This window comes from Tinamus guttatus, unplaced genomic scaffold (assembly GCF_059628265.1).
Source record: "Tinamus guttatus ecotype Peru unplaced genomic scaffold, ASM5962826v1 Tinamus_guttatus_pri_ptg000035l, whole genome shotgun sequence".
Classification (NCBI taxonomy): Eukaryota; Metazoa; Chordata; class Aves; order Tinamiformes; family Tinamidae; genus Tinamus; species Tinamus guttatus.
Genome location: NW_028288569.1, coordinates 1577610 through 1603028, shown reverse-complemented (window position 1 = coordinate 1603028; position 25419 = coordinate 1577610). Strand labels below are relative to the sequence as shown.

The 25419-nt window shown below is 37.3% G+C and overlaps 1 protein-coding gene across 4 annotated transcripts in view; it reads left to right on the top strand.

The window, feature by feature from the left end:
- Positions 1-25419, top strand: part of EPHA6 (EPH receptor A6) — a 483151-nt gene that overhangs the window by 325420 nt on the left and 132312 nt on the right. For 2 of the 4 annotated variants that reach the window (XM_088533416.1, XM_088533399.1), the window contains 2 exons: positions 18722-18769; positions 19190-19352. The exons of 1 other annotated variant lie outside the window; for it this stretch is intronic. In XM_088533416.1, the coding sequence (XP_088389542.1) occupies positions 18722-18769; positions 19190-19352 (211 nt within the window). The remainder of the gene's footprint in view (positions 1-18721; positions 18770-19189; positions 19353-25419) is intronic. One more of the 4 variants, XM_088533422.1, reaches the window with a different exon arrangement.

The window sequence follows — 25419 nt, the reverse complement described above, 5'->3', positions numbered from 1 at the left end:
AAATATTTTTTACCTTTTTAACCGTCCCTAAAAGCAGATATTCTGAGAAAATATCAAACCCTTGTTGAATGGCAAGTGATCACTCCATTCTACAGCTTTTCAGCCAACTATGCAGTATAAACCGACCTAAGACATAACTAGGAAACTGATTTGGCCTGTGATGAGAGAAAAAAAATCCTGAAAATTTAGTTTAAGATGCTATTAGTTTCTATTACAATAAATATATAAAGTTTTTTTTGTAGCTTGGATAGTTATGTGATATAATCGGAGATAGATTATCATGATCCTGAATGAATATTGTATGTTCAGGTATGTTCAGCCTGGTAAATTGACATATCTCCTTTATATTAGATTATGAATCATTCTGAAAACTATACAGTTGGCAGCATTTGTCACCTTAGATGAAAGTGAGTCTCTACAGGGCCTTACAAAGAATCCATTAAATATTTGACCCTAGAGATCAAAATCTGCTCTGAAAAGAATTTCTAGATAGACTGTCTTTGCAGTCTCTGTAGACACTAAATATTTGCAAGTTAGATCTGCTGATGCAGTGTGTCTACCTTGTTCTATAGCCCTTTTTAATATCTTCCACAAACCATGCTCTACTTGCAAAAGAAAAAAAATCTTTCATAGGCACTGTTGTCTTTTCCTTCCAAAATCAGACTCCAGATGTCGATATAATCTGTTTCCTCTCTAACAGTATTAGATATGTTCCTTTATACTTAACATCTTATATATATCTCTTACTCAGACACTGACCGAAGCTTTTACTTTTTGAAAGGATTTAGGAAACCATAGTCTATGTAGCCAGCACCAAGAGGTCTCATGTCCTATGGGAGGGAGGAGTTGAATAAGAAGACCCATCCTTGTCACAACTTTGCAGTGGAGCTGAGTCCTTCTGTAAGAATTCCCTCATAGGAAAGGAATCACACAACACATAGGGTATAAACCATACCAGCTACACCTCAAGCCGTGCCGTTGAACTGGGAAATGCTTATTCCTCTCCTCCTTCTTTTCCCTCTAGACCCTCACAGTTAAATGTAAAAAATTAAAGGCATCTTGTACCCTAATAGCGGTATTAAGCATACCAAGCTGTATATTTGCCATAGATTGTACTAAATTCTCCCATAGGGCTCAGTACTCCATCTGGATTATATTTTATGTAGTGCACAAAATAATGTATAACTAGCTGAGGAAACTGAAGTGCAGAGAAGAGATTTTATAGGAGGCAATCTCCCGAGACACTGCAATAGCATCTCCAAATAAAGAATATCTTTTGGAGAAGGATATGGGGTGGAGTGGCTAGCTATTTTTTCTCTCCTTTGTCTTTTGGTGCAATTTACATTAAAGCCAAATCCCTTTCACAAAATATTTCATTTTGTTGACAGACCCAATTTGCAACTCATAGGCAGTTCTCACAGAAAAAAATGTAGCCCACCTCTACATTATAGTGAATGGACAGGAAAGACAGAATGTCAGATACTATTCTTTCCTCTGTGAATGTCACTCCTGTATTATTTAGAAGTGAATAGCGAAGTTACACAATTTAATAAATAAAAGAGAATAGCCGAAGCAAGGGGGGAAATTGGATTCCCAAAGAAATTTTAAAAAGAGATGAAGAGGTGATGAAGCAGAGAGATACTGGAAAGTTCCAGATTTAACAAATTAGAAAGCAATATGACCTTGTTAATTTTGCAGTCAGTCTCAAGATCTGTTTACTTAACTAATACCAGAAATGATGCTGTTTCTCAAATTTTAATATTAAAACAAACACTTCTATTTTCTGAATATTCATATAGTATGATTTGAAATGAACGTTCCTGAATGTGAATAGTAAAACTGGTAGGAGAGCTTGAGGTAAATGACTTGCTAGGAAATATATGAAGATTTAAGAATATCAATATGTAACAAATATGGAACAACAATTCTTACTGCAGAAGTAATGAAGAACGTTATAAATCAGAAGATAATTTTGTCCTGCAGAATTGCTTGCCTATAATAGTGTTCTAAATAATAGTTTAAAGTGTATTTATAAGTATATTTATCTGTCAATAAATGTGTGCACTGTATTATTTCAAAGTCATAAGAGTATGTATGTCCAATAGATTACATATTCTGCACTTCAGCTGCAAAGAGATGTGGTATTCTGTGCCTATATAGATGTGTGGATTGTTATCCGTGCAATTTTTCCCATACTTTCTGAGGAACAGTTTGTCTCATGTTTTTGTTAGAACTACATTGAAGACTAGCAGAGCTGTACTGTGCTCCTGGGAACTATCCATACTTACTTGGTCCCAGTGCTCAGGTGTTTCCTTTCCAGCTTTTTTCATTGTGTGAGTGGGCAGTTTAAGGTGTGCAACTGGCCCTGTTTAGGGCAACAGATGTTTCTCAGTGAATTTAGCTAAGGAGACATTCCAGTATTCTCTTTTGAGCTAAATTCTGTTCCACTCAGACCCTACATATATAATGCTTCTTTCCCTGCTTTTTTTTTCTCTCTGCCATGAAACTTGACCCTACCCGAGTATTAACTGGACTCTAACCTGAATGGAGCCTAGCCTTGTGTACCCTGAATAGACAGAAGTTGAACACTTATCACACGTTGCCTTTCTGTGTGGTCTCTGTGACCCATGTGGGGGTCCTTCATATTACTTTAGTAATTAAACCATAGTAGTGGTTCTTTATTTATACTCACACTTCTCTAATTATAATTTTGTGTGTTGTTCAGCTGAGTCAGATGGATCACATTTATCCAGAGGCAACTTTCCCATTTCCCTTAAGTACCAACTGTTACTTTCTCAGTTCAGACTTTGGTTTTATCTTGGATCTTTAAATTATGAAGAATGATATATGCCCCATCTCTGATCTGCATGAGGCTGAAGGGAACCTGCAAACTGTGTCCCATTATTCCAGAGCAGGCATGTTTCACTTTGCAGCATTGTGGCTGGGTTGTTAGTATATATAACCTCTTCTTCAAGGTACACTTTTATTGTTGCCATACATACTGCAGTATGCCTTATTTCAAGGCATACTGTTTTATTGTTGCTGTACGTACCACAGGATGCTTCATTCCCTTGAAAACTTCAGGACTGAATTGTAAAGTCAACGTCAAAGACAAGGCTATGGAACAGGAAAAGGTTACTAACACTATGAATGTATTTATGATCACTTTAAATATCTGGCCAGTCAGTAGTTTCTTTAAGTATATACTCAGTATGAAATAGTGAACACTGTGCTGTTAGTGTTGAATGACCAATTTTAGCTTCATGCTATTCTTTCTATTTAAAATGAACAGTTTGATCCTGTCATATTTTTCAATTACTTGAATTATTTGAGGCATAGGTAACAATCTGCTGCCTAGAAGTAAAATGTTTTTGATGTGACTAGAAGCAAAAATGTAGGGCTTGCGAAATACTACATTTTCATTAAATCTGCAGCACATTCTTGTGGAAACATGACGGTTGAGTAATTTGGGTGTATAAGGGCTTTTGGATAATAGCGTTAAACAAACCTTAGAATTTGCCTGTAGCTGCAGGTGCAGATCAACATCTTGCTGTAAGCCCCAGCGCTCCGTGGAGTTCCTGGGGCTTTTGTGGCCTTTCGGATCTCCTGGGACATGAACCGTGTCTGGTGCATGTTTTTAAAAAATAATCACTACAAACGCGCTTTGGGAAATAATCATTAAATCAGAATACAGCTAATTTTAGCATAGTAAGTGATGTTAAACAAGCTTCTCGGTTTTCCTATTCTACTGTTATTAACCTCGTTTTCCCCGAGGGAAGGACTGTAAATGCCTTAGCCTCTAAAAAGGGAAAAAATAGGTCTCAGAACTGTTGAAAATGAGAGTGAATAATTACGAGGCTCTCTGACCAGATATATTTTTTGCCTGCGGGAAGGAACTTAAGAACCTTGCAGCAGCCATTATTAATGGCGCTGATATAATTACTATTAGGAGAAAAAGAAATCCGGGCTCTAAATATCAATTACATATAAGAGAGGGTTTATCAAAGAAGTTCTGAGCTAGGCCTGCTCCATTAGGTGCCTGGTTTGGCTACTCTCCTAATAATTGTCTTCAATTATTTAGAGGTAGCTTCTAAACCTTCGTATTTAATAATAAAGTAGCCTGCAGAGCTATTACTATTGTCATTCCTGCTGAACCAAAAGATCTCACAGAGAAATATAATGCTGTTTAAGCAACCTTAGTGGATTTGATTAAAAAAAAACATAGTTGAGTCTCTGCTGATCTTGTGTTCTTGTCAGTAGCTGATACCGTGTTCCCCAAAGAAAATTGTGCGCAGAAAGCTTATTCCAGTAAGTGCTGTAAGAGCTTCACAAATGTAGAAAAAGTGCATTAATACTTTTTAATAAATGATTTTCAGACTTTTTCAAAGATGTAGCCAAAGAAGCTATGCAGACTGCTTAGAAGTCAACATATACAGCACCACACAGTTAGTTCCATACCTCAAAGAAAGCTAAATCCACTGATAGTAGAGGATGATGCCAAAGAGAATAAATTTATTGAACTTTCTTCTAGCCATAAAGCAGTCACAGTTCAGAAAAAAAATAGTTTAAAAAATAATTTACTAACACAGCAAGAATAATAAAGTTAACCACAGGAATCATCTGCTAATCTTAAAGAGTGTGGTTAGGTAGGCTCAAAAATCAGAGGAACCTCACATTTTATAGCAAAGTAGCATTCAACTCACTCCAGGGGACAAACGTAATTTGATTTTTGATGAACTTGTGGTAAAAGAGATGTTGTCTCTTTAGGTTTGACGCATCAAGTGCACAGGAGGGATTGGTAGCAGTTTTTACATGTTTAATCCTAAACTAGCAAGATTGAGAATATACTTTCACTTTAAATCATTATCGTTATTAATTAGTTTCAGTGTGGTCGCCTTTGAGTGTAGGCGCAGTAGATTTTTAATAGTGTCTGAAGTTAAGGTGTGTTATAATTTCCTTAAGTACTTAAATGAACATTCAAAAGTCAAGTTTTGGGCTGAAATTTTGACTGAAAGAATGGCATGAGTTTCACAAGCTGCTATCTGAATATAGCAGTGGTTGCCAAAAGATGACCATATAAACAAGAGTATTTTTGTTATTTATGAGTTAAATACAGTATCCAGACATCCACTGCTGTAACGAATGTTTCCTTTAGACTTTCAAGAACTGTCCAAAAAAATAAGGAAGTCGTAATCCATGAGCCTAAACTATTTTAAAAACTGCAGCCTGGGCAGTCTTTGTTTTCATAACACACAAATTACTTCTGTTCATAAACAGTGTTTTTTTCCCCCAGCCTTTAAGATAGATTCACAGATTAAACCAAGAAGACATGCGTAAAGTTGTATCTTTGTCTAAGCGTGGAAGAAATGTTCCAGTATGTTCCAGTATGAGTTCCAATATCGTTTCACTGTGTAGTTTCTACCTTCAGTCCCTCATGCATTTAGCAGATATTGGGGAGATGCAGGTCAAAAGACACGTATCCACAGAGAGTAAGAAGAGAATCATAAAGTGTCCCCCCCATCCCTTTTTCTTTTTTTTTTCCTTCTTCTGGGGCTACTTTACAACTGCACCCTAACCCTGCAAAGGGACAAATTGTTAATATTTCTCAAATACTTTTAATACTTTTTTCACACCAAAATGGAGACAAATCCACTGACTGCATAATATTGGAACCTCTTTTATATTATGTATTGGTGTCCACCAAGCAGTCCTTCTGGAAGAAGGGAAATAAGGGGAAATGCCTAAGAAGAGCTTTTCTATTTTGATGTAGAAAAGGATACCTGCTTTCCATATTGATTAGCTGTTTTCCAAATGTATGAACATTTTGCAGATGTATTAAAGTAAAAGATGTGTTAAATTATTTTTGTTAGAATGCAAAATACACAGAAGAAAAATTACTTTCAATACACAATTTGGTTAATCAAGTCAATTATTTAGAAAGGGTATGTTATTAAGTAACTCCCATGTAGTTTTGTTATTTTTCCACCTTAAAAAAATTAAATGTTTATTTTGTTTATTTGAAGAAAGGTAATGTAAAAAAAAAAATCTTTTTTTTTCCAAAGCATTAGTATTAATAGTTTCAAAGTGCCCTTTCCTGATGCTCTTGTCGGGGAGGCTGAGTTAACAACCTGTTATTATGTACTCCTTACCGAGCTGTTAATAGCTTCTGCAGGAATTCACCTGCTGCTCATAAAAACATTTATGTTGCTGTAGGAACTTCACTGGGTTGATGCATCCTCTATTTGCAATGACCTTGTACAAACTATCGTTTTTCTTGTATATGCTATATCATGAGTTTTAGCACATTACATTATCACAATAGTGATTTTTAGTGATTGAGAAAGCACTTCCTTTTTAAAAAAGTGTTTTCATCGGCATTTTAGTTTACTTGTTAGATTATGTTTTATTCTTCTAAATTTACGCAAAGCTAATTGCAAAAAGACTGTTCTGTTGTTTTGTTTTATATTCCCCTAAGATCTCACTTCAATGTTCTAAGAACATGAATTCAAACAATATGCCATATTTAATGCTGAAATAACCCCGGCATCTGCAGTGTAGTCATGATGCCAGAGCTGAATTCAGCCCTGTTAAGTTAACATTACAAGGTAGATGTTTGCTGGCTTCATGCACTGAGGCACAAAAAAATGTGCACACATGGTCACAAATACACAAAGCATGTGAGACTTCAGTGACTTTTCAACGATCGTTTTACATAACTGAAGAAGTCTGCTAAACAAAATATGCTACGCTGAATCTCAGAGTATCAGCCCTGATCAGAAGGCTTATTTATTTTTTCTCCACTGGAATGATTAAATTGAACTTCACTAATTTCCAATTTTAAATTTTAGAGGAAAATTCCCCGCCAAGAATTTGGCCGAATGGTATTGAAATCTGTATTAATATTACCAACATCATTCTTTATTTGTAAATCCTGATTTTTCCCTGGAAAGAAAACAATAGTCCCAAAGAAATACACATGCAAACTTTACACATTAAATATTCATGAGTCTAGGTATTATCGTCATATGTTTGTGAATATTTAGATTAATCCTACTGATTTACCTCACTGACAGATTCACAATAGCAATCTGAGTCAATTCTGTAAATATAGTAGGTATTATGGTTAATTAAATGAAAAGGATAGCGCTAACAACTCCAGTGAAGTACAGTGGCTTGCTAGATTCACTTGAATATGAATAATAGCCACTGAATTACAGCACAGCTTTGAAAATGCATTGTGCTTTTTGTCACATTAGAGTATTGACTACTTCGTATTGTAGCAAGTCACCATTACTTTGGAATTTATTTCCAATACTTTGAAAAATATTGTTATATTGGCATTCCACTTCAGTTGTAAGCTGCTTCCTTCCTTTAAAAATGCTTCCCGGCTTTAGGGTGAAATAAAGGAGCTGCCCTTTCTAGGTTCAGTGTGGGAATGCAGCAGTGCTGTGTGTGCAGCATTACTATGACTGCACCACTGCTGATAATGCTGCAAGTAAGATTTACTTGGGTATGTGTCAGCAACTTAGAGAACTTCAGGTATTTGGACTGTGCTTTTTTTTTACATTACAGGAGTTTTTGTGTTGCATGAGATTCTCCTTTTTGCTGTCCTTCCTTTGAGGTCTTACATTTTCACTCTAAAAATTCCATTATCCACTGTCTTACTTCCCAGTTTTAACCAGAAGTACTCTGTATTATACAGAGATATGTTGCCTTAGACTGGACGAATCACTGTTATTCATGATTATTCACTGTTACTCATAGCCAAGATACTAGAGTATATCCAAGGAAATCATTGTGAACTAGATTTAAAACAAAGACAGTGTATTTTTAAACAGTTTGTAATTAATTGTTGCCAAGGGGTGTTTTGGAAGCCACAAGCATAAATGGGTTCAAAAATTCATGGAAGAAAAGTCTTTCATGGGCTGTAAAATACAATGAAGCAAGTTTAGCTAATGCAGGAAGTCACTAAACTGCAGGTTGCTGAGGTCCGGGAGGATGTTCAATGTGAGCAGAGCAACACGTGCTTCTTATGCTGTATTGCAGGTGTAGATTGGCATATTTAGGACCTGATCCTGAATTTTGAACTGCATCCTTGCTTCTTCCATGGAAAAGGCAGTGCAGGGGAAAAATAAGAAAAAATCTAGAGGGAGAATTTGAGGGGCTGACATTTGTCTATGCTGAAATTGGAAAAACTCCCGCAGATATTGGTGCAGAGGTTTTCACTGGCACATATTCTTAATTGGAAAACAAATGTTATTAGAGTAGCGCATAACTACTGGAAAGTTGGAGTTTAATTTTGGGGCTTTTCTGACAATTCATGTTTCCCAGCTCACTTCTGATCACACTCTGTTCCACCACCAAATTGAGGTACAAACAAGTTTTTATCCTTTTATCCTTCTCTGTTTAATCTCCTTGTCAGTACTAGCACAGTGTCCTATCTGCTGCCTTCACGCCTTCTTCCTCCTTGCCTCTCCATGATAACCACACAGCTTTCGCTTTGCCCACCTCTCACTCACCTCCTTGTGCTGGGAAGAATGTTAACACTGTCCTAGAGTCATCCTGGCCTCACTTAATTTTCTCTTTTTCATGGTTCACCTCATAACAACTCATTTCTGCCTTTCCAGGAATATAATCCAATTAAAATGAGGTTTTGCTGGATTTTGACCTTTCCTTATTTTCTTTATGATTAGTTATTCATTCTTCCCCTTTTCTTGTTGACAGCCTCACTTTCTGTGTGGAGAAAGCGATGAGCTGACTGACGGGCAATCAAAATATAAAATATGCAAAAGCCAAACAGATAAAGCACACTTTGATATTTCAGGTCCCTAAACTGTTACATCTCAGATTAATGACAGGGGAGGTTGAGGAGGGAGAAGATTGCAGCCTGAAGTGGCTGATTCCTTAAAATTCTGCAGGTCTCTTCTCTGAAATGACCTGGAAATACTAGAGTGATCTGCAATTTTCTTTACAGTCTTGCCTTTTCCTGTCAGGGTTTTCATCTTAGTTCAGATTTGTCTTCTAAAAAGATCCTTGTATTTACTGTTCTAAAGTTACTTTAAGTTTGTCATTCAGCTGGAACTGAAAAGTGAAAGTGCAGGCAGCACTTTTTAGCGTATGCCTTCCTTCCTTCCTTCCTTCCTTCCTTCCTTCCTTCCTTCCTTCCTTCCTTCCTTCCTTCCTTCCTTCCTTCCTTCCTTCCTTCCTTCCTTCCTTCCTTCCTTCCTTCCTTCCTTCCTTCCCTCCTTCCTTCCCTCCTTCCTTCCCTCCTTCCTTCCCTCCTTCCTTCCTTCCTTCCCTCCTTCCTTCCCTCCTTCCTTCCTTCCTTCCTTCCTTCCTTCCTTCCTTCCTTCCTTCCTTCCTTCCTTCCTTCCTTCCTTCCTTCCTTCCTTCCTTCCTTCCTTCCTTCCTTCCTTCCTTCCTTCCTTCCTTCCCTCCCTCCCTCCCTCCCTCCCTCCCTCCCTTCCTTCCTTCCCTCCCTCCCTCCCTCCCTCCCTCCCTCCCTCCTTCCTTCCTTCCTTCCTTCCTTCCTTCCTTCCTTCCTTCCTTCCTTCCTTCCCTCCCTCCCTCCCTCCCTCCCTCCCTCCTTCCTTCCTTCCTTCCTTCCTTCCTTCCTTCCTTCCTTCCTTCCTTCCTTCCTTCCTTCCTTCCTTCCTTCCTTCCTTCCTTCCTTCCTTCCTTCCTTCCTTCCTTCCTTCCTTCCTTCCTTCCTTCCTTCCTTCCTTCTTTTTCTTCCTTCAGGAAGATGAATATTGTGTTTTTCGTGTCACTCTGTATTACAATGAGAATTTACCTCAGCTTTGGTCATTCTGTAATCAGGTAGCAGCTAATGTTAAAAGCACAATTTGGATGAGTACATGTCTTCTCTGGTACCTGCCAAATGTTATTGTTGGCATTCATGTTAATACACATGCTACAAGTCAAAATAGTCTTCTAACAAAAAATGTTTTAAAGATAAAGAAGCTTTCAAAAAGAGACTTCCTGAGTTTTCCAGGTGTAGGAATTTTGTTGATTTCCATGTTATTCTCCTCATCTGCAGCAATTCAAGTGAGCTGTGAAACAGGATATGACTAGGGACAATAACTGTACTGTAGAAAATATATTTTTTAAGAATTGTTAGGAACAAATTAGTTGTAAGTAAAATAAGATTGTATAAATCAAAGGCAATTTCCATAAGTCAGTGCTATATTTTGAGTGGGCTATATATATATTTTTTTGAAAATACAGGCAGTAGGTCCAAATTCCACAGTTTGCTGTTATTTGACTTTAGTGAATTCTATTTGAACTAATTAATCACATATTGACTTTACCCAGTAATTACTTGCTATTTAAAGTGTATCCAACATTAATGTTCAGTTTGTCTGGGGAGTAATTAAGTGCCATCAGGGCTGATTCTATGAGAAAACTGGGGAAGGGGCTGGAGACTTTTATGATGGTTCAGAGCTAGCATTAATGAAAAGAGTTCAAGACTTGTGGCCTTTCCTTTAAAGTAATGTTACTTCCTCTGTAGGCCATCTTATGTATATCCTTCTAACTAATGTATCTAGGAAAGAAGAAAAATGTGACCAAGTGGCTTCATAAAAGTTTAATTTTTATTTTTGGTGCTCTTATTTAAACATTGATGAGATCTCGGGATCTTCTTTGCTTTAGTGTGGTACTTACTAAGATTTGGCATTGTGCTTTGGTGCACAAGAGACCTGCTCCTTGTGGTATGTAGAGTGCATCTCCACTCGTATTTCCTCGTATTAGTGTCCTCTCTCAAAATTCTAAGCATCATTATATGGTTTAAGCACAGAATCTTCTTTGTGGCACAGTGGATAGAAGCTATAAAACCTGTGTGCAAATGGCTAATAGTAAATTCAATTATTGTCTGCATGAATTCCTCCTGCACACATATATTTGGTAGTTTTAAGTACACAGGTAGGTCTTGAGCTGGCAGAAGCCTTTGAAAACCCTTTCACCAGTGCCAATTTAAGAAGACTTTTCAATTACTCAGAGAACCTGATGAATTGTATCCCTTGACTGTCGTTCATAAAATAAGCTAGACACAGAGTCAACAGCAGGAGAGTGGTAATTGTTTGAGTTCCCATTATATAGTTGAAATGATAGAAAGTGATATTTGGTTATCTTTTTCCATTGCTAAAATAAGTGCTGATAGTATTTTGATTAGAGCTGTGCTTCTGTTTTCCAATCGAATATTAACGGTGACAAATCCTGTGTGACTAAAAGTGGCTGAATCCTTATCAGCACTTCACTGGTAAAGTTAATCTAAAGATTATGTGACTATTATAAGCAAAAATCACAATTTCAGCTTGGATTTCCGTTAATCTATATTTGCACTAAGCACTATTAGTTCTCTGTACTTTTTCTCACCCATAAATTCAGGATTTGAACCCTTTGATCACAGTATGAATCTAAAAGGGTAAAAGGTTATCACCTTTGAGTTAGTCTTTCTCAACACTTTACCTCATATATGTGCACAAAATCTTCATTTCCGTGCTGTTTTTCTCTGAAATAAGGTTGGAGGGTAAGTTAGAGAGCAGCATTCCTATAGGAGTGGCCTCTGGAGGTTAACCATTTGCTTGCAGGCTTTAAATGTCATCATTTAAAAGGGAAGTAATCCTTTTTTTTGAGCCTATAAGAAATAATGATAATACACACCGTGTTAATATAACCTCTGATGTTGATTGTATATAACATTCACTAATAGAGTAGCAACATACGATGAAGAAATACTGGTTAATCTGATGATGTCATGCAACAGAAACGTTTCATTACAACATGTGTTGATGGGACAGATGTAGCTATTCCAATGCACTATAAAAGCAGAAAGTTCTTCATTACTTTTTATACTCTGATCCTGCCAGCCCAGTTTGTCTGGTCTCAGATAACTAGCACCATTGTATTTTTGTTCAGTCAGGCCACTGTCTTTCAAATACAGAGCCTGGGAGAAGAGACAGAGCGTGCAAAAAAGCTGCCATGAAGCATAATGTTTCTTTACGTGTGAGACGATATCTTGATCATAAAACAAAGTACAGATTTAGGATATTCAGATAGTCATGCAGTTATGGTTATAAGGAAGGGTCTGATCTTGTCTTCATGCGAGCCGGTGAACTCTCTCTGTCATTCAAACTCATAATGGAATCAACTGACAGAATATGACAAACAGTAAGAAAACAGCAGTTTCCTTAGAAATAGATACACTATTTTCAAAGTTTGTAACATAATTCTATGTTTAAATTGGGAAGAAGCTCTTAGGTTCTGTACCTCATTGTATAGTAATATTCACATTATTTGTCATTTGCATTATGTTTACGATTTAATTATAGATTTTCACCAAGGTAAATTTGCAGTAGAATATGGAAGAGGTCTTATTTGCTCGTATGATGAGTCCTTATTATTTGAGTATACTATATTAGATTTACTCCTTTAAAGCTTCAGACTATGCTTTCTCAGAAATACTTACGTGTTCTGTGCTATCCAGATGTAACAATGCTGCTTTAAAGCTAATATGAAGGATCAGAACATTTCTTGTACTTCTTTTATATCAACCCAGAGTTCTATATAATGGTTAGCAATTTTCTTACTTGCTTACATTTATTTCACAGATTATTTGGAAGTTCTCTGTAGTTTTCAGTAAATACAGAAAAAAAGGTAGTCCTTGACATTTCCCATGACCTGTCATGGAAGATAGTTTTCAGCCCACAAAACCGTTGAAAACAGAGTGCAGGATCTGGGTCTCAGTCTTGCCCCAGTGTGAAATGAGGGTGAGGTCAAAGCGTGCGCCTTGGTGCATGGGCACATCCAGGAAGTACATCCCAGTCCTGGAGTTTAGGTTAGGCTATGAAGCCAGAATCCATGCAGGATTCAGTGGTGTAAAGAATGAAACAAATCACCCCATACTTCCTGCCCGCTGAATTGAGCTGTTTTCTTCTGAGGCTCTTCAGCCCCTTTGGGAGCGATCATGTCAGAATGAGCAGCCATCCTTGAAAAAGCCAAAGCTCCCAGGCTACCAGCACGGACCTCCAACTGAGTCTCTGTGGTGAAAGCCCAGGCTTTCCAGGTGCAGCTTGTGGCCGAGATGAGGAAGTCTTTGCAAAATCATCTTTGATCCTTTAGGACTTTTCTGTCTGTATACCCTGTTCTGAGTCTGTCACAAACTATAGAAAAAGTTTGCCTGCTATTTCTTATAGATAATTGTGTTTCCAAAGGTTAATGTGAGCTGAAGTTTTTCCAGGATCTGAAAATACAGTCAATAATATTCTGCTTGTTTCAGTGAGACAAGCTGAAATAGAAAAAAAAATAGCATGAATCAAACCTAAATTTTACTAGACCATTCCTTGTCTACTTCCTGATATTTTCTTTACGAAATAAAACCCTGAAGCTCGTCCTCTTAATGGACAGAGTAGCTTATTACCTTTTTCAAGTAAGGAATTTTTTTTTTTTTTTTGGTAAACACAAGTTTCTTGTTGATCAGTTCATTAGGATGAGAGGGGAGCCCCCAGTAAGAGGCTGCAAGTATTGTGATTACTATCTATCTCAGGTGAAGAATTGCAGGATTCTGCAATTCCTATTCAGCTGATGCAAAACACTTAAGTAGTGCCTCCTTGGCCAGAACAACTAGTGGTCAATAAATTCATCCATTCTTCTGCACAGAAAATTGGATAATTTCCATCACACTATCAACAGAGCTTTAAACTGTAGAGTCATTGAGCTAGTTCCAAATATATATGGGGTTGTGGTGTCTGCCCTTCTGTAAATTCAGTTTTGGAAGGAGGCCAGAGCCCCCTTTCAGCCTCAGACACAGACAAATTCATCACTGGCACAAATGCCTGCTAGCCGACTGAGTACAACGGGTATCTATGCACTTCCCTCAGTACTCACTTTTCCATACCTCATCGTGGAGCATCGTTTAATGGTAGTCCTCACCAGCAGTCCCAAAGTGTCACTGAGTTGTTTCTCTGAATTGACAGCACTACTGTATAAAAAAAAAATCCAAAATAGGCATAACACTGGTGCAGAAGTCACGTTATCCAGGCAAATATCATGGAAAGTAATTCAAGTTAGTATTGAACTTTGTCATAAAGCAAGGAAAAATTATCTTGGCCTACATGGTGGCACTAGAGGTTATTTCAGAAGAGTATGGTAGCCTGTGGGAGCCAAAATTCTCACAGCAAGATTAAAATATTTGGTGGTAGAATATTTGGTGGTAGAGAATCGTATCAAATACCTGTTATTCTTTGGAGATCTGTCTTCTGTATGACTCTAGGCAGGAATGGCTCATTTCGTGCTATTAAGTCTTGAAACAAAACACGGCTAAGTTCCAGCGTTTGAGCACCACTGTTCTCCAACACCGGCTGCTGGAGCTTGATTCCCAGGCGTGCCAAAGTGACAGAAGTGTTCTCTCTCCTTCACAATAATAAATAAAAGTGTATGAGGCAAGCCATATCGTTTATGATCATGCATGCTTCAGAATAGGCGCTTGCAGACCCTGTGGTGGATGGAGGTCTGCAAGGAAGGAGGAATATTCCCCTCCTGATCCCCCAGGACGAAGAGGGGGAGAGAGAGCCCTCTGCATCTCAGTGATGGAGCACAATGACATATGAACTGCAAGCATTGGCTTCTACAAAGCCATATTGTGGTTGTCTAAAAACATTGTCGTTTTGTGTTACGTTGTGAAAGAAGTAAAAAGGTTGATCAATTACTAAGATTTTTCATTATCATCGTCCTAAGAATTGCGACTGAACAATCCAGACTTAGTTAGGTTTAAATATCTGAAAAACAGATTAAGATCTGCAGAATCTGAAAGAGATGTCTGCTAGTGCTTATTCGGCATTAAGGGTGTATTAAGGGTTGAAAAAGTTTTTGGTAATGCAGAAACTTCTCTGGATTATAAAGAAAGTAACCTTACTTTTTAATTACACTGTTTTCAAATTCAACATACTTCTAGTACCCTTGCTATACTACTATATAAACTGCAGCAAGCCAGAATCCAATATTCATTCTTTGTTAATCAGCCAAGTAATGTTTTTCAAAATTAATTTTAGCCTTATCAGCTACAAATGATGATTCACTGACAACAGTGAAAATATTTTATTTCAATTTTTTTCACATTTTCAAATATTGCTCGTATAGTTTAACTGATGGTCTGAAAATATTCAAACATGCAACAGATTGTTTAAAATTCAGTTATCAGAAATATATTTTTTCTTTGATTTGAGCCGTTACTAGCAGGAAGAAAATTTAAAATTGTTCTTTCAGGTGTTGAAGGAGCAAATATATTGTTGGCCATATTTGCTACTAAATGTATCACGGTAAGTATAGGTAAATTTTGGAAAATAATGGTATTTAAATCTCTGGCACATTAAATCTCTAGCCCTGTACCTCTTAGCTGCAGAGAAAGTTCTAGGTTTTCTTCTTTAAAACTCGGATAGAATTATTCCTATAGTCAGCTCCCCCAGAGTTCTTTATCTGATAGTCTGCCACAAAGCACTGAGAAAGAAGTGTAAGCCTTCTGACATTTATTGCTGTCTTTATTGATCCATGGAAAGCCATTTTCCCAGTCATCCTCGAATGAAAAAAAGCCTCTCGTTTCTTAGGGATGCAAATGAATTTGTTGATTAAATGTTACCATCACAGTTCGTTACACTCATTATCTTTGACAGACCAAAAAAAGTATATATTTACTTGATCACTGCCTGCTCTGCCTCTGTCTAGGGCCCCACTAGATCCCAAGTGCTATGTTCTATAGAAGTAACTTCTAGCTTGTCATAAATATATGTTGTATAAAAATGATATTTAGAAATTAAAAGATTGAGTATGTGGGATAATCCATAACAAATTCTGCAAGGCAGATGAGAGCTGCTCTGAGAATATATTTCAGATATTTTTGAGTGGTAGCCAGAGCAATTTTTGTATAAAGTTTGTAGGGTCTTTTGGCTTCAGTGGTGCTGTATAAATATATTGTTCAGTGTAAAACCCATAATACTTGATTTCAAGTAGGAAGGTAGTCTGGGTAAAGGAAATGGCCTTCAACTGTTACATCCAAATTATAGCCAGGTCTCCAGAGTGAAGTACCAGACCACCTCGTGCCATTGATGTGGGATAAAGAAATACAGCCTCTATGCCAAGCCAAACATTTACTGAAGGCCTGAGTCTTAGCAGCACAATCAAACCTTGGTTATCAGCTTAGTTACAATAATATCACACTTATCCAAAATGCTGAGCTATTCAAAATACTCAGCTCATTCCCAATAACACTGAAACTGATATTTAAAAATTTTCCAGCATCTCTGCCTTCTGCTGGTTTTAAGCTTACCCTTTTCTGTATGTCCAGTATTGTTCTTTGCTCTGTATTATACCTAGATTTTGTTTTAGTTTTATCTAGCTCCCAATGCTGTGTTCTTAGTGACCAGTAATCGGCCATGTGTAAACTGTGTTTATATCCCCGGGGACTTTGCTGGCTTTTTGTACCTGCATTTTCAAGGTATCTATTATATTTAGGAGCCCCTTGTTACAATTTCACATTTTGTTTTTGTTTTTTGTTTTTAACAGCCTTCAGTGTTTTAAACAGCCTGGGATGTCTGGCAACATAAGTAACATTTTATTAGCACAGTCTGGGTATGCCTAGATCCTTTCTCCAGGGTCATCGCATTATGTCACACTACAAAAGTAACAAATCATTAGATCTGCATCTATCTCTGTAGGTAAATATAGCTCTAGATATAGTAATAGCTTTCGTAAATAGTTGATATTAATATTTATCAGTTATGTCACCGCTACCACTATTACATTACCAAAACTACAGTACAGTTCAGCAAATACAGCTCTGATTCAGCTATTCAGAAGTCATTCCAAATTCTTGGCTGGCACTGACCTTGTTCTGCAGTTTTCTCCAGTAAATTTTTAGCATTAGATCCTAGGGAGTCTCCACCTTCAACAAAATTTCCATTTCTATCCTCTTCAGAAGGAACCTCCTTTCTTCTTCCAGTTCCATCAATTTTCTCTGAAACGTTATTTCTACAATCTCTCCAGCGGATCGGAATAAACCAGTAAATTATAAAAAGTACTTGACCTCAAGCTGCAAGGTCCTCTGGGGAGACTCTTACACCATGCAGTGAAATTCCTTCTTTCATGGAGCACATACCAGGTAGAGGTTTTGCTGGAACACTGGAAATTATTGTTTAGGCTCAGCAGCCTGTAGAAGTCGTGAGTTCTCCGTGTTTTGGAGTTGGACTAGATGATCTCTAAAGCCCCCTTCCAACCTCAAGCATTCTGTTTCAGTTCTCCTGAGCTCCTCAGTTCTCCTTACTAACCAGAAAGTATACCTATAATACGTTTTTTTTTCCCCTTTTTGCTCAAATACATGCTATTTTTCAAGCTGAGCAAGCTTAATCTCAAACAACAACAAAAAAAATCTATCATCTTAATAGCTTGGTCTTATGTCAGAAGAAAAAAGATTTTTTTTAATATCTCAGAAAAAATAAAGTTTCAAGACCACCAAACTGTTCGAAGCAAAGTTACAATATATCAGTTAGTTGAGAGAGGTTTTTTGATATTTATAAAACTTGTTAGCTTATGTGTATTGATTGCACTCTCCATCTGTAAGGCTACACACACACACACACACACTGTGTCTTAATATTTCAATTTAAATGTATATTCTTTGCTATTTCAAAATGTGGTTTTAGACTGTATATTAGCACTTCAACTTTTTACAGATTCTCACATTATTATTTTCATTGTTTGAATTAATCATGAAAAACAATAATTTTGAGTATTGGTCATTTTTCCCTACCTTCCTGCTCTTCAGTCACTTAACAGAATTGTAAGGTCCTTTTTGTGTGTTTATTTTTTTATAAAATTTGATTTTCTTGGTCATTTCCTTGCACATCTATGAGGGGAATGCTGATATACTTCCTGCCATATGCTAGTGTGACTGTTACACCATAAGTGAATTTGACTATGTTTTATGTAAAAAATGCATGTGTGTTGCTCAGAAGAGTCTAGCAAAATCTAACTGAGATCTATTCCTCTCCTGGTTATATTTCTTATGTGAACCAGAATGTTTCCTTATTAACAGGCTGGAAGCATCATTTAAATAGCTTCCACTCCCTGCAATACTGCTGTATAATAAATGTATATGGTGCCCTATGGCACACCGTGGCGTACTAACCCCGTGAGTGGATTATCGAGCGTATGCCAAGGACAGCTCTGTTCATCTGGGGACAAAGCCTCTTAAAATACAGTACATGTAACCTTAAGGCACCATATGAAATATTGCAGATTACTGATTTATCAAGTGGTAGTAACTAGTGAAAGGTAATTAACTTTCTGCTCTTTTAATTCCCCCCTCATGTGTAAATGTCAGCAACGCTGTGTTGAGCAAAGCTGTGCGCTGTGTCGGGGCAGCAAGCGCTGTGGCTGCTCTCTGGCCTGTTCCAGCTGCTGTTCAGTAGCTCTGCACACCCTCATTCCCAGCGACTTCTGCAGAAGTGGGGAGGTCTCAGCAGACACCTGAGATCAAGTGCTGGGAGATGAGCAGGGGAACGTTCAGAGTGTTTCTGCTTTTAGTGCATGTAAGCAAATTTCATGTACAATCACATTACAAGCAGCTGGAAAGACAAATCACATTCAAGAGCAAGTAGTGAAGTAGTTGAACCATGCTAGAAGTTTACAAACTTTAAAGAAAAAGTTAATTTTTATTTTCTTTTACCCACAGGTCTACCCACGGATAGCGCCGGCATTTTGGCACTACCTGCGGGTAGAAGTGAGTAGCGGGTATTTGAATACTCCCACATCTTTACTTTACAGTTTTCTAGTAGTTACTGAACTCCTAATTTGTCCGTGGTGGAAAAAAATTAGCTACCATGGCAGTTACCATTTACTGCGAATGTAGTCTTCTACTAATCCGTATTGCTTTAACTGCAATGTAGTTACTAACTCAAGTAACAAAGATGTGACATATTTATAAGCAAGACTAAGGACAAAAAATGGGAATCTAACTCAAGGCCATATCATATGTTGTGATTATAGCACAATCAAAGTACTGAAATCCATACCTGCACCTCCTTTTATAGGCACATTTTACATTCATGAGAAGAATGTGGAGCTTTAATTCTGCTGTATCACTTTTGCAAAGTTTGTGCGACTCAACTTGATACCGTTTCTCCCCTCTTTTGTCCCTCAGGAGCATGAGCAGCTCAGCTATTCTTCCACAAGGTCCAAGGCTCCAAGTGTTATCGTCACAGGTCTCAAGCCAGCCACCAAGTATATATTTCATATCAGAGTCAGGACGGCAGCAGGATACAGCGGCTATAGCCAGAAGTTTGAATTTGAAACTGGAGATGAAAGTAAGTTTTACTGAAGGGAAACTCAAGTACAATAAAAGTAGCTTTCAATTCTGAAACAGTCAGGCACTGTGGTTTTGAATGGCTGAATCCACACCATAAACTTACCACAGGATGACCATTGCTGTATAAGACTCAGCCTTGCACTTCTGGTTTGTCTTTTCTTTTTCTTTTTCTTTTACAAATAGAAATCTTAGGTGAAGGTTGCAGCTGAAGGATTTTTTTTTTTCTGTTGCAAGACTCTCCCTGTATCATTTCTTCACTAAAAAAACAACCTTTTAATATCTGGAAATATCCTGAATAAGACTTGAATGTTTTGTAAGACCAGCAGTTTCCTGCAAGCTCCTAGATCACTGTGGCAGAGCCTTTTCTCTAAAGTTTGTAGTTCTCCCAGAATCTACAAATAAAATGATGTAAACTTTTATATGTACTTCCACTCAACCAATAAGCACAGTAAACATGCCAGTAATGAGCAGGAAAACCTAAATATTCCTAAGGAGCATATAAAAAGATTTGACTCATTCTCTGAGCAACTTCGTAATGAAATCAGATATGCCCTCCACATTCAGAGAAACTGCAAGCAAGGTATTTGCAAGTATTTGAGATAAAATTAGAGTACCAGATGCAACACTAAAACACTCATTAATGAAATTACTTTAATTAACCAATTACATATATCATGTTTTTCATTAGTGTTTTAGAATTTAGGTTGCTTAATCTAAAAACTCTCTATAGGTGTTTTCAAGAGCACCCATGGGTCTGTGTTCCATTTTCATTTCTTCTTAACTTCTATATCAAAAATATTTTAGGGAGAGATTCCCAAGTACTTAGTGCCTAATTGGATTTTTAAATTTTCTAGGCCCTTAAGCCAGTTGCTTTGAATAGAACCTAAGCACTTGGCTCCTTTCAAGACCTACAGTAGATCCTGTCCACACCTTCTGCTGTGACGCCGTGTGGCATCTGGCCTTCAGGCACACAGAGGCATAACTCATACCAAATGCAAATGGAGTTGAAACTTCTATGAATCTCAGTCAGATCTGTGAAAATGTAACTTGCCCATCTAAATCACGAAGATTATTGTTCCTGTGACATTTCTTTCATTGCCAACTCAAGATTTCTTGGGAGTGAGATCCCATCTACTTCCTTCCACTCCAGCATCTTCTTCTCAGTTACACTAATACAACTCTCTCTTGGGCTGTATGGTGAGCAAAAGCAGGACATTGATCTAATTTTAAAATAACTTTTTGCATGAATGAGAACAAGTAATTGAGGGAGCTGGAGATGAAAGAGATGGTGATTTTTTAATCTGACCAATGATTCTGGAACCTTAAGCCCTTTTGAAAAATATTTGCAGTCCTTTAAGTTAAGTAGTTTAGGCTTGGATCCAGATGACTGAGACAGCGCTGTCATTGTAAATGCTCGTGTGCTATTAATTCATCCTTCCCTAAGATCTCCCTGAGGTCTGAAGCAGTTCAAATCCCTGCAGGCTTAAAGAGTGTCACAGTGCCAAGGAACACCACTGTTACAACCCTCACTGTGTGTATTGGACTAGGTTCTCCAGAGCTATGAGGCAAAAGACAAAAGGAACAGAGGATAGTGCTGTGAAACATAAGTAGTTTAGAAGCCTGAGGTGTTCTCCAAACTCACTGAACATTGGGGATGACTAGCAGTGGTACAAGGTTTAGCCTTTCATTATGAGATGAAAAAACAGATGATAAGTTAGTGTGTTTTTTATGAGGCTACTGTGAGCTTCTCTCGGAAACAGCAAAATTAATGAGCTGTTATCTTTGCTAAAAAGGAAGTGATAAATTATTTCATGTGTAGTTTATTCATTCGAATTTGTGTCCCATTTTGATAAAGCACTGAATTTTGTGATATAAAGTATCACATTCAGTGATATGTTGTCTGAAAATTCACTAGATAGATAATAATTTGTAGCCTGTGGGTTTCTAAGCAGTTGTCTGCTCACTGCATGGGAACACAAGGTTCCTACAGGAAGAGAACTCTGTTGAAGAGAATATATTTCAAATCTCAACAATCTTAAACATTTATTGACTCTCAAGTACACTTAGGGTGAATCTTGGTAGTAAAATATGAATACACGTTTTATAGTTACTGTTTACTAACTTTTATTTCTTAGGCTTGTGCCTGACTAAAAGTATTTAATTTACTATAAAAATAAATCATTGTGTGATTGAAAGGAAATGTAGGTAGAGGAGTCCTTTTTTTATGGTTAAGTAAGTGAGGTGGAGGCAAAGACATTTTTTGCGTTTCACTTTAAAATGGTACTTGGAGCTAGATAAAGTCTTCAGTTTAATTAAAACAGCAGCTCAAAAAATCTTACAACTGTGGTCTTATTCAGATATTGATAAGTGCTGCTTTGGATTTCAAAGGGAAAAGAAGGCAAAGTGAGTACCTGGTGGTAAATTCTGCCTTTTTTTTTTCAAATGGAAGCAGCCTTCAGTGACTAATTAAATGGTGATACTCTGTTACTGTCCAAATATCTTACTTCCTCAAAGCAGTATTTTTAAAGTAAGCCTGTTCTAAAACTTTAAAGCCATATCAGATGATTATGATCACCTATTTGAACCCCTTTCATAATGTAGGCCAAACTTCTGTAGTCCTGTAACTTTTCCAGCCCGTTTATAGCAATGGATTGAAATGTGACACCTTTGCTACACACATACTCTTTGATTTAGAGTCTTCCAGTGATAGGGAGCTCACAATATTTATAAATCTATCATTCCAGTGCTCGTTACTAAAAGTTTGCACCTTATCCCTAGATTTAATTTATTTTTCAGATTGTATTTTGTACCATTTTTCTACCAAAATTAATTTACTTACAGGTCTAAGATTAGCACTTGCTGTCTCAATTGGAGCATTGTCTTTAGCAGCTGAATATCACATAGCAACATTTTTTGTCATTAAAATTGTATTCCAAGAAGCTGAGCTACGTTTAGAGATTGGTCTTGGAGACAGTTCTGTTGGACTGCCTACTGGTATAACATATACATATCAGCATGTAAATGGTGTATTATTTCCCTTGCTGTTGTGCACCTGTCTTACAAACCAGTCCAAGACAAGCTGTTCAGTAATGTCTTCCTCATTTACTACTACAGTAATTTAACTAAACATTTTCTATCTTTTTTTTTACTATGCTTCTTCTCCATTATTCTGAAAAGAAACTAAATACTGTCAGGCCAAGATTTGTAGCCCCCTGAGGGGGGGGTCCCCTGTAGGGACCCATTAAAAAAATTTACTTGATGAAAATTACACATTCACGATTGCTTTTTTATGGTCTTTTTGTGGTCAGATTTTAATCAATTCAATACGAACTATACTGACTTTATGTAATATTTATATCAGAATGCTGGGAAGAGCAGAGTTGTAAAAAGTCTGTGGTGTTAGCAGCAACTTTATCAAGTAATGATCTCATACAAATAAAAATATTTTAAAAGTAACATGCTTGATAAATATTATTCTCAATTCACATTATTATTATGTATTTAAGTACATATATATACAACATATATATATATATACAAATATTATGTATTAGCACCCAGAAAAGAATTTTGGGACCAGTGAATAACCACTCTACTTACTTACTTAAATATTGACACAATTTTTTGACAGGCAGTGCTACAATGAGCAATTCATAGTTAGGGTTTTTCTTTAAAATGTTCTAAAGAACGTAGAACGTTTCTCAAAAGTGTCATAGTACAAATGTTGATTCTTCATCGGTAAGACATGTATAATTAAGTCATAAAACAGATCATTTTTGATAGCAGAGTACAGTCATGCTTGCTGCAGTACACTGACTAAAATGCAATCTCTGCAGTTATATAGGATAAAAATAGATACATCGATAGTAGGAACACGAAATTTAGCAATGATTATTAATACTGGTGCATGAAGCAGCAACAAGACCAGCTTGGTAGGAGTAATAAAAAAGGAAGTTAATTAACCATGCAGTGCTGAGTTGCTTCCCAGGAAAGGCGCTTGCTTGCTGGACGCTAGACTGAAGCAGTTGCTTGGAGAGGGTGTAGCTGGAGAACTCTTCTCCCTGCCGTAGAGACCAGTAAATGAAACAGTCAAAACAGTAAAATTTTCACCTCATGAAAAGAAGTGATGTTATGTAAAAGAGTCAGGCAAAATCTTTTTTAAAAGAAGAAGGAATGGATAAATGAATCCTGTCAGGGGGTTCTTCCAGTGGCAAAGCTAAGAGGTTGCTGCTGGGAAATTTCCGTGTAACAAAGCACAGGAAGGAGCGCTTGGGAGCTTGTTCGTTACTGCCGTTTTGCTCAGTCTCCCTGTTTCAGCACCTCAAAAGCAAAACACCTCGTAGCAAAGCTGACAAGGTACCATACACTCCTGCACACATACACACACGTATTGCTGGGAGTTGAAGTATAACCTCACTCTTACTTAGGTCCTGCTTTTGTGTATCAAGAGTGCCAGGTATCTGAGTCACCACAAAAAATTCCAATCCTTCTTAGGATAGAATAAAATGTATTCTGACAATAAATAATAATAAAAAAATGTCCCAAGGCAAGTGTGCTTCAATCTCTTACTGTTTTCTCTCTCCCTCTTTATTTATTTGTCTCTTCTTTTTAAACCGGGTGTTTCCAGAGTCCTTTTTTTTTTTTTAGTTTTTAATGATTCAGAGCATTCTTTTTTTTCTGAAGGAGTGTTCTTTACACTATTATATGAGGGTGTAGAGGCCCTTGTGTCCAAAGTAGTTTTGTAAAATATTGTTCACAATTCAGAGCTGTTAGGCAGTGGAGTGTTTTCATGTAGCCGCTCTCTTCTGCAAGAGCTGTTCTAAACCTGTTCTAAAATAGAGTGCCTTTTACCACTTCAGTCGTCCCAGCAGCAGGAAAAGGTCGTTTTGTTGTTGCAGTTGTTGTTGTTTTCTCCTGGGTGTCCACCTCGGGGCTGCCATGCTTTTGTAGTGGAATGGCTGTGTCCTCACGGCGTGTTATTTGGCCGGGTACCCATATGGCCTGTGACACACATTGTCATTTTTTCAATTTCAGATATCTGAGATCATAAAAGGACTTCTTGTAGCCTGAGAGAGTCATATTTTTTTGAAAATAGTATTGGCAGATCTATGGAAATAGGACTTTTGAGAGAGTAAGGCTTGCTTGGTTACTGCAGCGTGTGCCCTGATGTGAGGCACTGGGGCTAGATCCTGGAGTGATCTGTGGTATCAGCTGGGCCCAAATTTCTTGTTAAAGTCAACCAGGTGGCTTGTTTGAGAAGGGCTCAAAAGGCAACCTAGCCTCTGCACAGTGTGGGCTGGCACTTGGGCTGCACAGAGAATGACCCAAACTGATAAATACAGACACGAGGCTTTTTTTTTTTTTCCAAAGCAGTGAGGACTGGAAAATGCTTCAAATAGTGTTAAAGCAACAACAAAATTATTCAGAGTTGATGTTGATAAGCAATAGCTTCAAATTCTTTAACATAGGCATAGGCATAGGGCTTTTCCTGTGCTGCCAGATCTGATGAGTTTTAGTATTCTTTCTCTTTTTTCCCATATCTGCAACATTTGTCTTTTAACTTTTCATCTTCAAATAATGGTACCCTGGATGTGCAACCCAAATTTGAGTTAGAGCCTGAGTTCTCTTCGTTCCAGAACTCCAAAGCTCAGGAGATGGATCCTGAACCACTGATTCTGACAGAGGTCTAGTATTGTTTCAAGTAACTGTTTTGATTCATGCCACAAGGATATTCTTCTAGGATTTTTTTAAAATATATTGGATTGATAATGCAGAATAGAGATTTTTTTTTTCTTTTGTTAGTGTGTGTACTATTTTAGCAATATTAAATGGAGTTTCTGGGTGGAAACAAATAGATGAGACTTCACAGAGCTCTTATCTGGAAACTATCTTGCTGGATCTATCCGTATGTGTGCCCCAGTCTTACAGTAACCTTGAAGTATTTCTATGTTATGTTTTTTATTTTCATCCATTTGCGCGTCAGATTTGAATTTGGCCCATGAGATTCCGTACTCTATGTGCCAACAAGCCTCAGAGACTTTTCTTTAGCTTTGAATTTCCTATAC